The sequence below is a fragment of the Hippopotamus amphibius genome, chromosome 1 (genome assembly GCF_030028045.1).
Source record: "Hippopotamus amphibius kiboko isolate mHipAmp2 chromosome 1, mHipAmp2.hap2, whole genome shotgun sequence".
Lineage (NCBI taxonomy): Eukaryota > Metazoa > Chordata > Mammalia > Artiodactyla > Hippopotamidae > Hippopotamus > Hippopotamus amphibius.
This window is the reverse complement of record NC_080186.1, coordinates 190,015,307-190,029,724: the sequence shown is the minus strand read 5'-3', so window position 1 is coordinate 190,029,724 and position 14,418 is coordinate 190,015,307. Positions and strand designations below refer to the sequence as shown.

The following is a 14,418-nucleotide window of genomic DNA, read 5'->3' as shown; positions in this document are numbered from 1 at the left end:
ACACATAATGTCTGCCTTTAACTTTACAAGAACAGGTTGTAAACATTCATTTATTCTGCACAGCACTGAGCACAATGTCATGATCACTTACATGCTTTTGATGATGATGGTGAGGATGATAACATGACCACGTAATGCTGTTCTGGTTTGAAAATATCACATAGGTAGTCCAGTACATCTTTTTTTTTAATGAGTTGTTCCTCATTCTATAAAGCTGTCACTCTTCATTAGCAAGAAAGGTTACAGTAAGTCATAATTAGTGTTTAGTGCCCTGTCAAATAATTAAGTATAATAAAAAGCTTTCAATGAGTTTAATGTTAACATGGTATAATTAAAGCCAAGTCTTGAAATGCATTAGGTGTCTATTATGTCAGACATTCGATGCTTTTTCCCTCTACAGATGAAATTCTCAAATTGTGCTTATAGCAATGTCATCATCAAAGACAAAAACTCACATCACTCTGATGCGGAATGGGCTTTGCAGTGTCCAACAAGGGCAATATTTAAAAAATCAAGCAAATCACCTATATGACCCTGTTATTTACTGATAAGGAAACTGAGTCCCAAAGATACTGTGTGACTTGCCCAAGGTCACACAGCAGTAAGTTAATTTTTCTCGGTAGTGAGAATTGCAGCTTAAGATTGTACTGAGGTGATTATTATTATTACGGCCATTCTTTCTACTGGAAATGTAAGATATCTGCTCTAAAATGATTACTTTGTCTTTTTCTTGATGAGGTGAAAAATATAGGTGCAAAGTAAAAGAACACAATTTGTATTTAGCTCTTGTATTTAACACTCGTTTTAGGATGCAGGGCTTGTCATAGTGCCTATTTTAAGGCTCAAATACTGAGACGAGACTGAAATCTCACCATTTTCTCATCAGAATAACTGGAATGTGCCTAGATAGTTGGCTATTTCGAACCCTGCATTCTTTGACCTTCTCAGGCCTTCTCTTGTGCATGTCGTATTATCTTTTCTGTCCACAAAGATTTTGAAAAAATCAGCAGAGTACAAGTAGCCCCTGAAATAAAGGCGTCATTCAAGGAACAAAGAAGTAGAAGGAGGGCTCCAATTAAAATGATGAAAATCTTTAATTTTTATTTAGGTATACTTGTACGGACACGTGTATATACAAATACAGATTGTATGGGTTTGTTTGTGTGTGTTTTGCTTTTTTTTTTTTTTTTTACATTTTCTTTTACGTTTATATAATGTCAGCATTTCAAAACAGCACTCGATGAGTAAGTGCAAAGGAACTGCAAAGCGGGCAGTACAAGCACAGGACCACACGGAGCTGGACTTCACACCCAGACGCACACACAATGAGTGGCTTCAATGGGGTGTCAAGAGTAAGCATGGAAAGCGGATTTTGACTCATGGGTAACCTCCAACATGCCAGCATCTATTAAACTGTACAGACAATGGGAGCAAGCCCATTGTAGGGAGATTTGTCTCACATCCGAGCAGCTCTGGGGCAAATGCATGGGAAAAACTCAGTGATGCCAAACCAGAGACAGACCTGCCCATTCACGGTTCTGAGGGGAAACAAAACATGGGAGGAAGGCGAGAGAGAAAAAAAAAACACATAAGAAATAAAAGGGGGGTGTAGGCAAACGGGGGTGTTGGTGGAGGTGGTTTCCAAAAGAAAAACTAGTGATCACAGCTCTGAGAGCAAAGATGGAGGGAAAAAGTTTCAACTTTTGTTTTTGTTTTAAATTTTGGGGAAACTAATAAAAATGGCTGCTGCCATTGGTAAGGTGCCAGAGAAAAGCAAAGTCCCTGAAAGTCCACAGGTACTGTGTGACTCTTCCTTTCGCAATGACACAGAGAGAAAAGAACCCCCATTTAACCTTCCTAAATGAGCTGGTTTGCACCCTTTCGCATGCTTGGGCTGCATGTGATACTGACAAGACTTCCTGGGAAAAAATGAAAACAGTCTATGCAAACCACCACAAACAGAAAACCAAACCAAAGTACAGAACCATTACTAAATTCCCTAAACCTTTTCAAACCAACATGCTGGGGGGAAAAACACCACAGGGCTCCAACATCAGACCTTGAAAACACTGAGGACAAAATATTGATCAAAAATGTCATGTTGTTCCAGGTCCCAAGCTGGTGGAGTCTTAAGATTGGGAGGGTGATGACCACAGGTGAGTCCTGTATGGAGCAGTGTCTTGGCCATTTGTGACTCTCTTTAGCCACGTATACATTGGATGTTTCAAAGCCTCAATGCATGTTTTGTATCCTGAAAGACTATTGTTCTCACTTACAAAAGACATAAGAATCAAATTAATACTTTATTATCAAACACTATATACAACAGAGGTTGCTAATAATACAGAATGTAAAGAACGCAGTTTTTTTTTTTAACGTTTTACTTTTCTTTCCTCTGCCACCCAAGAAAGTACAGTACAAAACAATAGTCTAAACTAACACGAACTGTTACCTGGTCTATTAAAGGATACACGGTATCCACTAAACAGACAGATCCTTATTTCCCTGCTTCACTGTTGCAAAGCCCTTGGCAACCAGGGGCAAAAGTCGCTGGGGTTTGACTAACTGGGGCTGAGAGGCAGTGAAGGCTGCCCTTCAGACTTTTGAATTGTTTTTGAAATTAAAAGCTGCTACAAAGTTGCATCGACATCCTCCTAGGCCCCCTGAGGGTTGTAACACCATCACAAAAGGCCACCAGCACTTTTTGGACAAGATGAAAACTGTCTGATACCAATCATCTTCTTGAAAACTCCATGGCAAGAATTACCTACAATTACGTCACTTATAGGTAGAGAAGCACATTGTCTACTGGTGTGGATAGTCTTGCTTTTTTTTTTTTTTTTTTAAACATTTAATTTGTAGTGGCACAATGGTGAAGTAAAGGGGTCTAATTTCACTGTGAAAAATGAAAGACAATGGCAGAGAGGGCCATGAGTAATTATTTTATCATTTGTTAGAGACAAATGCTAGGAAAACCACAGAAGTCACCATTTCTAAAATGAAATTAGCACTGCTAATGTAGTTATGACTAACTGGAATCATTACAGGATCATTTGATTTCCTTGTGGTTATAGAACATGCAATATTATTTTGGTTCTGACTATTGATCCATTTTAGAAGGTATCTTTTTCCCCCTACCCAAATCCCACTGGACCAACAAGCCTGTAACTATTAATGAAAAAGAAGTATTACTGGATATACTGAGAGTTCTGAGTATATAAATAGTTAATGCAAAACATAATCCAATGCTGTGAACGTTTGTTTCAGTGAAATGGTGGCTGCCTTCTGTGATAAGACTCTGCCACTCCAGAGAAGTTCCTGATGTCTGGGGGAAGAGGACTGATTATATCTGCGAGCCTGGCAACCCCACTCACAACAGACCCAGCATTAACATCTGCTCCAAACGGATCAGGTAAGCCCAGATTACATTTCAGCATGTGTACAACTCTCCAGGGTGCAGTGCCTTTACAGCTGCCTTTCATTCACATGTTTCTCTAATTCAGAACTACTTACAATTCTTAGCAAATTCTCATTCACGAAGTCTGTCCATAATATGACCCCTCTTTTTAAACATGTACATTAAAAAATAAAAAAAACCAGTATATTAAAAAACCCATATTGTGCTGGAATGCTTCCAATTTTTCACATCTTACACAATCATTGCATTTATTTTTTGTTTTGTTTTGAAAGGCATGGTTTCTATTGATGTGTTCTGCAATAGCCAAGAAGGCTTGATTTCTTTTCCATTGGTCTGACACTTTTCCCTGTCTAGGCTTTGGAGTTCAGAGTTTGTGACAGCCTCACCAGTAGAAACCCCCAAGGCTTGCATCTCCTGGTAATCAACTGGAAACATCCCTGTTGGCCATGCTGATTTACTCTCCTCTTGCCCCACCCCCACAATGAAACAAGATAGCCCCCCATATTTCTAAATGTATCAAGGGATACCACTTTTTCCCACAGGTTTAAATAGGACAAGCATATATACTCACTCTCAGCATAAAGTATATCTAAATAATGTATTTTCTATTCTAGTGGATTTTTAAAAAAATATTTTGTTAAAGTCTTTGGGACTCCATCTTGTTTATCTCCCACAGATAAACACATGTTCCCCCTATGCTCCAGGCTGTGTCAGAAAGGGAAAGAATATAAAATCAACTCTTGAATTTTTTCTTTCCAAACTCTGGAACTTTTATTCCAAATTTCCCTTTAGCCCTCCCAAGTAGTACTGACTCTCCTGGGGACAGGGGTTTGTGTCTGCGCCCCCGTAGTCGTGGAGTGTGGAACAAAGTGTGGGTACTAGGGTGGGAGTCGGGGAAAGGCCACAGCACACTGGCACTCCAGCAAAGCCAAATTACATCTCCTCTGACCACTGACACCCTTTCCTTGGTACACACTGTCCCCCAGAGGAGTATCCAAAGCTATTCCCTATACACTCATCAACCCTGGCTTGTCAGCCTCGGGGAAGGTCACTTTATTCGTAAAAATGCCTCTTTCAGTTTCTTAAAAAAAAAAAGTTGTAGCACCATGGTGATCTGTATTCAAAGGAAAAAAAAAATCTGGTGTGCACTGCCCAGTCACCAAAAAAATTAGAGGCACTCACACATACAAAACCGCCACCCAATGTAGTCTTCTGTTTTCACACTTGCTCTGTGCTAGCATTCCGGCACCCGACCTGCCTCCTAGACAAAAGGCTTCTTTTATGGAGCACAAGTTTTGCTGTCAAGAATGCTTTAAGACAGTCATCTTAAAAAAAAAAAAAAACAAAAAACCAGCCAGTGTCTCAATCTTTTAGAAGCCTGTTCATTTATACACTCCTAGAGGAAATGGTATAATATTATATCTAGTCTTAATACCTCCCCTCTGGACTTGACATGGTGACATGATGCCCTGCGTGATCATCTTACAGTCCTGAATGAGAAGGCATAAATATTGTATGGGAGAGGAAAACCCTCCTGGGCCTCGCCATCACCGGCTGCATCTGCCACTATCCTTCCTTGTCCACAGACCGCTGACAGCGCGCTAGCGGAGGTGAGCTCTTGGAGGAGAGTGCACAGGAGCGGACGACCACTGGTGTCACTACGACAATTTGGCATTTTCAACTGGAGTCCATTTAATTTGGAAGAGGTGAGAGAAGTCAAGGGCAAGGGCAGGGAGTGGGGTGGGTGAGGGAGGCAGCAACTACTTTAGTCCCCCCTGGCCCCAAGTTGTTGCTTAGAATTCCGGCTGAAAGAAAGAAAACAAAAATCTGACATCTGCCAAAAAACCAATAACAAGTCCCTTCTTAGGATGAGCAGTTAGGTGGATCTCTGGTGTTCCAAGACCCTGATGTTTTCTGTGACAGGTGGTAGGAGGAGACTGTGCTATAATGTCAAAAGCATCGCCAGGAGAAACAGCAGGATTGCCAAAAGGCGGCTGGGTATCCTTGGTGTCTGCGCCGCGTTCTCGCCGCGGGATGGCTCGGCTGACTCATGGACGGTGTCATCTGCTCAAACAGAAAGCACACATTCCAATGAGATTTCACATCCTTAATAACTCTCTTGCAGCAGCCCGCTGTTAACAGACCTCGCCACCCTCTGCAAAGTAGGGTAATGAACCTTGTGCCACCACTGACTTTCATGTCTGCATAATCACTCATTATTTACAGCAAACAAAGGAGAAGCAGAGAAAATGAGACTTTCTCGGCAATAGTAATACTTTCCCCTAAAAACTGAGGCGAAGAATATGCACATGCTGTAACCTCCAGCAGGTGAGATACTTCGGTTTGCTAGCAGTCAAACACACCATGCGCAAACTTGATATCTGAATGTGCCTTTTAAACCCAAGATGCCATGGAGAAGCAAGTAATGGGGCGGAGGTGGGGGCCGCGGGAGGCAGTTAATGTTGGCATATTAGTGGTTAACCAGAATGGGCTGCCCTTTTTCCTCTTTTTAGCGGTTTCATAAGATTAGTGTTGAATGCCTGGTTGTTGGATGTCTAGATGAATTTTCAAATATGAAGAATAAATGCCAAAGCAACAGCATTTTAACTAAACTACACATAATGCTCACTAAACCTAAATAAATCGGTGCCCACTGGCGTGTCTACAATTAGGAATCAATTATCGTGCTACTTCTATTACAAACCCTGTATCTCCAGGATTAAATTTCTTGAACTTGACTATTTTTATTTTTATCAAGCTGAAGCTGGGCACATAAATTATCAGTGTGGATGCAAATTTTCCTCTAAATAGATTAAGTGAGGTAAGCTTCTTTTATTTAGCTATAAAGTGTTCTATGAGACTGCCTCTGACTTTGGATAGCCTTCCTGAGCTGCATGATTAACAGGCTTAACTTCGATACAGGAACTTTGCAGCAATTAGTACCCAAAGATAGACTGGAGGCTTGCCTGTGAGCCATGCTATGCTCTGGTGTTGCCAGTCTTCTTCCTGGCACCTGGCGTGACTCCTGCTTTTAGACTAAGTGATCTCTGAACCACGTGTGGGGCCACCAGTAGGGTACTTTGGTAGATTTTATTTGAGCCTCAGGGGAACTTCCTGTACGAGCTCTGATTGTCAGGCTGGATTCGCTCAATGGTCAATCAGAGAGAATGGGAACAAGTGAGACTCTAAAGGCTGTTCCCAATATTGTAGACCTCAAAGGATAATCCCTAGATATCCCTGAATGACCCACCTCGAACCCTTTAATAGATTAACTCTGTTCTTTTAAATTCATTTCTATTTTTACATCAAAGAACATGTCACAATAGGGATGCTTTTTCTTTACTAGACAGAGTCACATTCCCTGTTCTTTGTCATAAAGTGACCACCTTTCAGTTTCTGTTCATTACATTCACTCCCTATATGAACTTAGAAATATGTCTCCTCAGTGTTGAGGCTTCTGCTCAAGTGCTCTTATCAGTTTAGCCTGTCCCCACATGTAGAAGCTGCTGCATCCCTGTGTCAAATTTGCTCTCCTCTCCTGGACCTTAGCAAACCTGTATGGAATACCTATTAGGAGACTAGAAAAAGTTAGGAAGCAAGAATGGGAGGTTAAATGGATGCAAGGGAAAATATAAAGCCCCACATGATGTAGCCAAGTACGTGTGGACTCTTTGCTCTTTCACAGCCTTGCAAATGTATTAAATCTGCAGTTAGGAGGTAGACGTAAATGCCCTTAATAGCCCTGAAAAGAAAATCCAAATCACTGTCTTTAGAGCACCAATCTGTTGTCACTTGGAATAACAGCGTACTTCAGGCTAAATTGTGAAAGAACCATAAACCTCGAGGATTCCAGAGTTCATTCTGAAATACCACTTATATTTATACACCTGAAATTACATCAGCTATTGGGTTCTTCTCTGTCTTATTTTCACTAACATATTATCCAGTCCTCTTCCTTGTAAAGTTTGGAAGTGTACTGATAAAAGAGGTACCCAGGTAACACGTAGATGCTCAGTTGTGAGCTTGAAGGGGGCCTGCCTTCCCTGTCCAACCAGGGTGCTCAGCCAGGGCTGTCCATGCTCTAGGCTCACACCGCACAAGATGGGGGAATGAATCTTGCACACCTTTACGACGAAAGATTTATTATATAAAAGAAGCCATAAGGCCAAATGTGCCTTTTGATCCTTGAATCATGGCCATCTTTGGAATTCGCCTTTTTTCTAAGCAACCAACCAGTAAGTACCATCTTGCCCTCAATGGAGGAACTCAGTCCCCTTAGGGCACCAGGGTTCTTCTCTTCTCACTGTAACATACTGATCCTGGCTCAGGATTCTACAGAGCATCCTTTGATGAAACAATTTTAATCAATGTTGGGAGATCCATGGCCCCCAGGAAGCAAAATGAAAAACAGGATGTTGTTTGGGTAAGTCTGAGCAATTTCAGAATTCTAAAGAGGAATATAAGCAAAATCTATCCCAATGGAAATTACACCTAAACATGAGAGATTTCTAAAACTTGTAACAGTGAGTGGCTTGGATGAAGAAAATACTTCTCTTCAGTAACCAAATCAAGTCTCGCCTCCTGGCTACAGGATTCCACAACATGAGGGTTTCAATGGTTAACTGAGAGAACACTAGCAATACTTTGGAACATACTACGTGGCATAAGTCTACCCTGAGATCATCCTGTATCCCTGATGATAGGAAACTGGCAGGCAGAGTGTGCAAGCAAACAAAAAAGATGAGTACATTCCAAAGACAGGTGAATTAGTATACATTGCTGAGAACATGCAGTGGAATCCTTTCAGCCTTGCTGGCTTCATAAAGTCTGGGTCTATACTCAGCCATCCAACACAGTGGTGCAGAGCTGCAAGTCTGAATTCTCTAAGGAAAGCAGGGAAGTATCAAATCAATTATTGCATTCATACAGCCAGGGATCGTAGTTCAACCTTGTCTTACTCTTTTAGCGAAGATGCTCACCAGAACGCCCTTAAATATACTCATGACTGCCTCAAGGAGCTTTTCCTGCATTTCCATTCCCAACACACACAGTCTGACCACATTCTGTCAATGTTCTGCAAAATTCTACTAGTTACAGGTGCATAGATTTGGGGGCCATCATGGATTTAAATGCTCAATGAAAAAGAGCCCATTTCCCCAGAGACAGTGAAATATGTTCACATATGAATGCTTGCATTTTATCATTAGTTGAATTTAAAGGTAATTTTCCTAATGTCAGAATAGTCCTCAGTGTGCCTCTTCATTACCAGTGAAAAACATGCGATCTAAACAGCCTCTTGCTTTCTCGAAAGGCAATGGAATTTACCTGGAAGAAAGATTACTGGAGAGCTATGCCTACATTCTGCAACAGTGTGCATCAAAAAACTCTTAATTCAGGGTAACTTATATTTATAACACGCCCAACCCTGCCGGTCAGCCTACATGACTTATGAACAAAGCCAAGACAGTAGTGTTCTCTCCTTGGACATCTCTCTGTCTAGTAATGGTAGGAGCATTCTACTGTTATACTAACGTAGGAATGGGAGTTGAGAAATGTGAACGTTACACCTGGATCTGTGTGTAACTAGCTGCATGGCCTGGATAAGTCTCAGTTATAGAAGGAAGAGTGTAGACTCTGGGATCTTTAAAAGAAATCTCATTTCACTCACAGATCCTATGATGGCCCAAGTCCTCAAGCTTGTGAGGAGTCTAGTACCTTGAAAAGACACAGTAACGCTTCCAGATTTCCAGGACACAATTAAAATGTCTCCATGTCAGCACTCATTCCTTGCAACTTTCTAAAGCAGCTAATGGGTCCCCGGGAGCCACTGAGGCCTCTGAGATCTTACTGTACACACCTCTCCTCTGTACTCTGGGTAAGACGCCTGCCTTAGGAAAACAAGAATGCTTGGGGAAAAAGCCTACCTCTTTCTGTCAGTTAGTTACAACACAGAAGCCATTATATGTCCTGAGGCACCACATTTACTCAGGGTAAGTTTTCCTAAGGCTCACTGACTTGAAGTGTCTCAGTAACAGTACTCAAAGGATAAAGTGGACCTCACAACCTTTTTCATTTCCAGGGCCATCAGAAAGGTAAGTCCTACTGCAAATAGATGAAAAAAGTCTCTGTTTACATATAAGGGGACTTACAACTTTCTGGGAAGAGGAAATAATTTTACTGTCCTTAAGCTTTGAGATACTCACAGGAGAGAGGTAAGGGAACTAGTGAAGATCTGGAGCAAGTAGGGCGAGGAAAGGAAACCACAGGTAGGTGGGCCTAGAGGCACACTCCTCAGTGAATAGAGGTTAGAGAGCTCCCCCCACCTCACAATCAGTCTAGTTGCATTAAAGAGCCAGATTGAATTGATAACCAAATGGAGAGTTGACAGCTTTACATTATCCACAGTATGCTGCAGTGCAAATGCTTCAGTGACCCCTTCGGTGGGGTTTATTTCATAGTGATGGGAGGTGTGTGGAACACAGAAGTAGTACAAAAAATTTATTTATCCTTAATATTTGTTTGGCCTCAGTAATCAAGGACCACATTTGGCTCGACAGACTACTGTGGATACGTTTGTGGGAGCAGCAGGTGCATGAATTTGTGGTGTGAGGAGGCAACATGATTACACTTCTCCAGACCTACTTCTATTGACAACAGCACAAATAATATCTGAAATAAAATTAAGTCCTTTAGATCAGTTCAATAATGCATGTGAATTTCTAGAGATAACGAAATAGGTTGAATTAGTTGCTATTCTATGCAACAGTCTTATTACTTTTATCCATAGATTTGGATAAATATAAAAGTAAAATTTTATGAGCACATACAGCAGAAATTTTTTCCTGTCTTATATGAAAACAGATCCATTAATATTCACAGTGATTCACCAGCATGCTCAGAGGATATGGTAAAAAGTAGTGAGATTTTAGCATTCTGACAGGGCTTCTATACTAGGATACTGCATTATATCAAACCCATGTCAAAAACAAAGAAACATCATAATCTATCTAACATGCATTACACGAAGATACTGGAGGAATGAGGAAGAGTATAAGGAACATTAGCATTGCCTGCAATGAGCAAAAGCAGAGCAACTACAACATGCAAACATGCGGAGAGGAAGAAAGGAAAAAAAGTACTGAGGCACCAGAGAGAGATGCATTTGTTAAAAGAGATTCTCTAAGCATACTAACCTGCTGGTTCTAATGAATTTTCTACTTTGTCGTTAACATCGAAAACACGATCATGAACACCTATAGTTTTCATACAGCTATCTATAACAAAAATAGAGATAACAGCCAAATATGTTAGTGAAGACACCCTTCAACTCCCATTTCTTTCTTTTTTTCTTTCTCTCTAATTTTTCCTTTTATTTACGGAGAGATTGTTTTACAATCAGTGGCATGTATCCAAATGCCAATATTGCGCCCATTTGCTGTGCACGTACAACAGTCTGAGAAACAACAAGTTAGCAACTGCTGTGTACTTAAAATAAAAGCATCATGAAAAATGATGAGAAAAAATACGATGAAAACTAAAACATGGATGTTGATATACAAAACAGATACCACACAGGATTTACAGTAAAAAAAAAAAAAAAAAGGTTTACCGCTGTGAACCAGACCACACAATAGAGCATGCGCAGTGAAGCCACCCTCGGAAGCTCATTCTAGTGAACTTACTTGTTGGCCGCACAAAGACTTTGAGCTTTAGACAGGACCGTCTTCCATTATCTGGGATTGCAGAGGCTGTGGAAGAGACAAAAAGAGAGAGCAAGAGAGAAAGAGGAGAACACCACCACATTACTCTTCATTTTCAAATGCAAATAGCCTACAATAAATTCTTTCATGAACAACGTGCGCTTACCCTAATTCTTCCCAGAAGATGAAACAAATACTTTTCAGATTGACACTGACTGCTATAGAAAAGGCTACTTTCCTATCCCTATCTTTCCTTTTCAATACAATAAAGAAAGAATCATGCAAGAACATTGGTAATCTACAGAAAAACACTTTGGATTCTTATTTCAAAGGCTCTTCCATTTAACTTGATCTGTAATCAGTTTTCTCTAAAATAAGATGATAATGCTTGAGTCCTCCTTTCATAGTGCTGCTCCTCCTCTACTGCAGGAAAGGGGGCCCGGAGCCCACCAGAACCCCAGGTGAAAGTGCTGGCAAAAATTGATAACAGACAGTTACAAGGCCAAATTAAACATGACCTAGTTCTGCTGGGGAAAGCAAAGCTTTGTCTGTCCTGAAAGCCTGTCTGTCAGTGCTTTGCAGGTAATTCAATTAGAGGTTTTACTCAGAACTTGGCTCCACATTCTATATGACTAAACTGAGCCCAGCAACTTCCATCAGGCTGTTATAAGTACAATATGCTTTTGAGAAAGTACTGTGTTGCAATGGTACATTTACTTTTAAAAATGTGCCACAGAGAAGGATGGAATTAATAAAGTGGGCTTACCAAAACATGACAACATGTTTCAAGTTATAAATCATCTGAGGAAGAAACTTTCTTCTCCTCAAGATAATAAGACTGTAAATTTTCCCTGTGTTTGAAAGATTATCTCCCCTCAGTACACCCAGCATAATGTCAAAGGGATTTCCAAGACAGAAAGACCCTTAACAATCACATGTTTACAAATGCATTCTAGAAATGACAAAAATTACAGAAATGAGTGCTACATACTGTCCTCCCTATGCGTTTGCTTCAAGTGTTTTCTTTGTTCAGAAAAAGCAGATGACATCAATCAAAACACACGTGGCTCATAATGTGTTTGGTAATACCCTTGGTGACAAAGAGAGGACCGGTGTTCCGTGTGCCTTCTCTCTCCTTTATTCTTACTGTCCCTCATGGGAAGCCCAGAAAACTAAAATGCTGATTTTGCAGGTGAGAGGATTCAAGATGCAAACTCCAGACCAATTTCCCAACAATCTCCTCGTGTAACTCCAGGTCCACATCCTGGAGGAGAACTGATAAAGTCACCTCCTAACCGACGTCAAGCTGGAAAGGACCCCAGTGTCACTATTCAACACCTGTTGAAAACTCTCTTAATTCTCAGACCAAAGCAGATAAAGAGAAGATGTTTTCAGTCCTCCCCATCTTCCTGTTCGCTCTGACAAGCAGTTAAGAAGTGCCAACAGCTGGCTTTGCCGTAGGCTTTCATTAAATCAAAGTCGGAAAAACTCCCTCTACTGACATTTACAGTAACTAGTGTGTTATTTAGGGCACAATATTTGCACTCTGCGGTTTGATCCAGGAAATGGTGTCCTTCCTGTAGACCCCAACTGCAAATGTGCATGTCACAAATACAGCACACATAGGTGACTCCAATTCATTAGAAAAACCATGGGTTCTTGAGAGAGTTTATATCTTATTCACGGGAGGTGGTGTGAAAAAGTGACACATGGATATTTACTCTGCTGTTCTATGGATTTCTGAGCTGAGATAAACTTACTACAAGCCTCATGAACTTGATTTGCCACATGTAATACCTGATTTTACTGATGATACTATATAAGATATAACAGGCTCCAAGGCAAGAGCAAATGTTTGTTTGAGTGGGGGGACTTCTTAAGAGTTAGTACAGGTTTTTCAGTTTTATGTACAGGAGAAATCCTATAAATCTAGGACATAAAAACCATTGTGGGGCACACTGGAATAACTACACATCAACAAATGATAAGCTGCCCAGGAAAAATTCAAGAGAGTTCTCTTACCACCTTGCAAAAAGAGGAACAATTAGCCTTCGCATTACTTCCTCACCTCCTCTCTATCATCAGAAAAGCTGTATGACAATGATAACATGTCTGACACCTTATGATGCTGTTTGACTATTACCCTCTAATCCTTAGAAAGACTGATGAACAAAGAATATGAACACATAATATGAGTACACAGTGCAGATTATGTTAAGTCAATGGACTCTACAACCTCCCACCTGAGCTCATGAAATAAATTCTTAACCCTTAGAGCCAACCTGACAGGGTGTGCCTTGATAAGTCAGTATAACTTGGATTCCTTACTTACCACATTGAAAAACAAAAATAACACCAGAAAGCATAAAAACTTTTCCCATAAAACAGCAAAGCTCAATTTTTTATGCAGGGTTTAAAAAAATGGGAGTGTGGCTTTATTCCATGTCCTGTTGCAGGTTTCTTAACCCCACACCCCTTGGCTGACAAACACAGGGTGCCTTTATACCACTTACAAATAGCGATTATTAATTATTAGTAATATTTGAAGATATAAGGTAATACGAAAGTGCTTTACTAGTCAAAAGTAAAAAGAAATCGGAGACGAGCATTAAAAATAACAGAGGAATTGAAAAATGTAATAGTCACAAGTAAATTCATAAAGAAAATCCTCTTGGGATCCATTATGAGCAAGACTGAAGACAGACGTGCGGAAGCAAAAACTTAAAATGTGTCTGGCTCTTGTCAGGAGGTATTATTAATCTATAACTCTAGAGACACATGACTTTATAACCAACACCATTTTAGTTAAAACAAAGTTTACATATAAATTCTTATGCTGCTTTCCTTAGAAAATTAATAATTATTCACTATCAGTTTTCAAATGTTCACTACCATTTATTATGTATTCCTGCAGCTTTTATCTATCCACTCAAATGCTTTTAAAAGTCCTACTATGTATCAGTTGCCCTGTTAGGTGCTATGGACACAAAGATGTATAATACAAACTGTTTCTGTCCTTGTGCTGTGCTTATCTCAGTTGGGGACATAGACAGGAAACACAGTTTAGGGACCAGGAGGGATCTGTGTGGTAACTGAGGTCCATATGAGCTTCACCTGGGCATGGGAGTGTTTATCAGAGGGAATTTTATCCAGGCTTTACAGGTCCTCCAGAAGCCAACCAACAGCAGCTGGGACAAAAGAATTAAAACATTTCATCCCTAAGTTCCCAAATTGGAGTTTTAGCAACCAAAAAGAGTTATTAACCTGTAACAGGTGAAGAAAACCTAGACCTGAACTCTT

The 14,418-nt window shown here is 40.4% G+C and overlaps 1 protein-coding gene across 2 annotated transcripts in view; it reads right to left on the bottom strand.

Annotated features, from left to right (window-relative positions):
- Nucleotides 1-1,113: 1,113 nt before the first annotated feature.
- The window catches only part of EFNA5 (ephrin A5), a 269,645-nt gene continuing 256,340 nt past the window's right edge, over nucleotides 1,114-14,418 (bottom strand). The window contains exons 3-5 of one of the 2 annotated variants that reach the window (XM_057737840.1): nucleotides 11,101-11,166; nucleotides 10,612-10,692; nucleotides 1,114-5,482 (exon numbers count right to left, since the gene is read on the bottom strand). In XM_057737840.1, the coding sequence (XP_057593823.1) occupies nucleotides 5,361-5,482; nucleotides 10,612-10,692; nucleotides 11,101-11,166 (269 nt within the window). In that variant the 3' untranslated portion in view covers nucleotides 1,114-5,360. The remainder of the gene's footprint in view (nucleotides 5,483-10,611; nucleotides 10,693-11,100; nucleotides 11,167-14,418) is intronic. The other variant, XM_057737849.1, reaches the window with a different exon arrangement.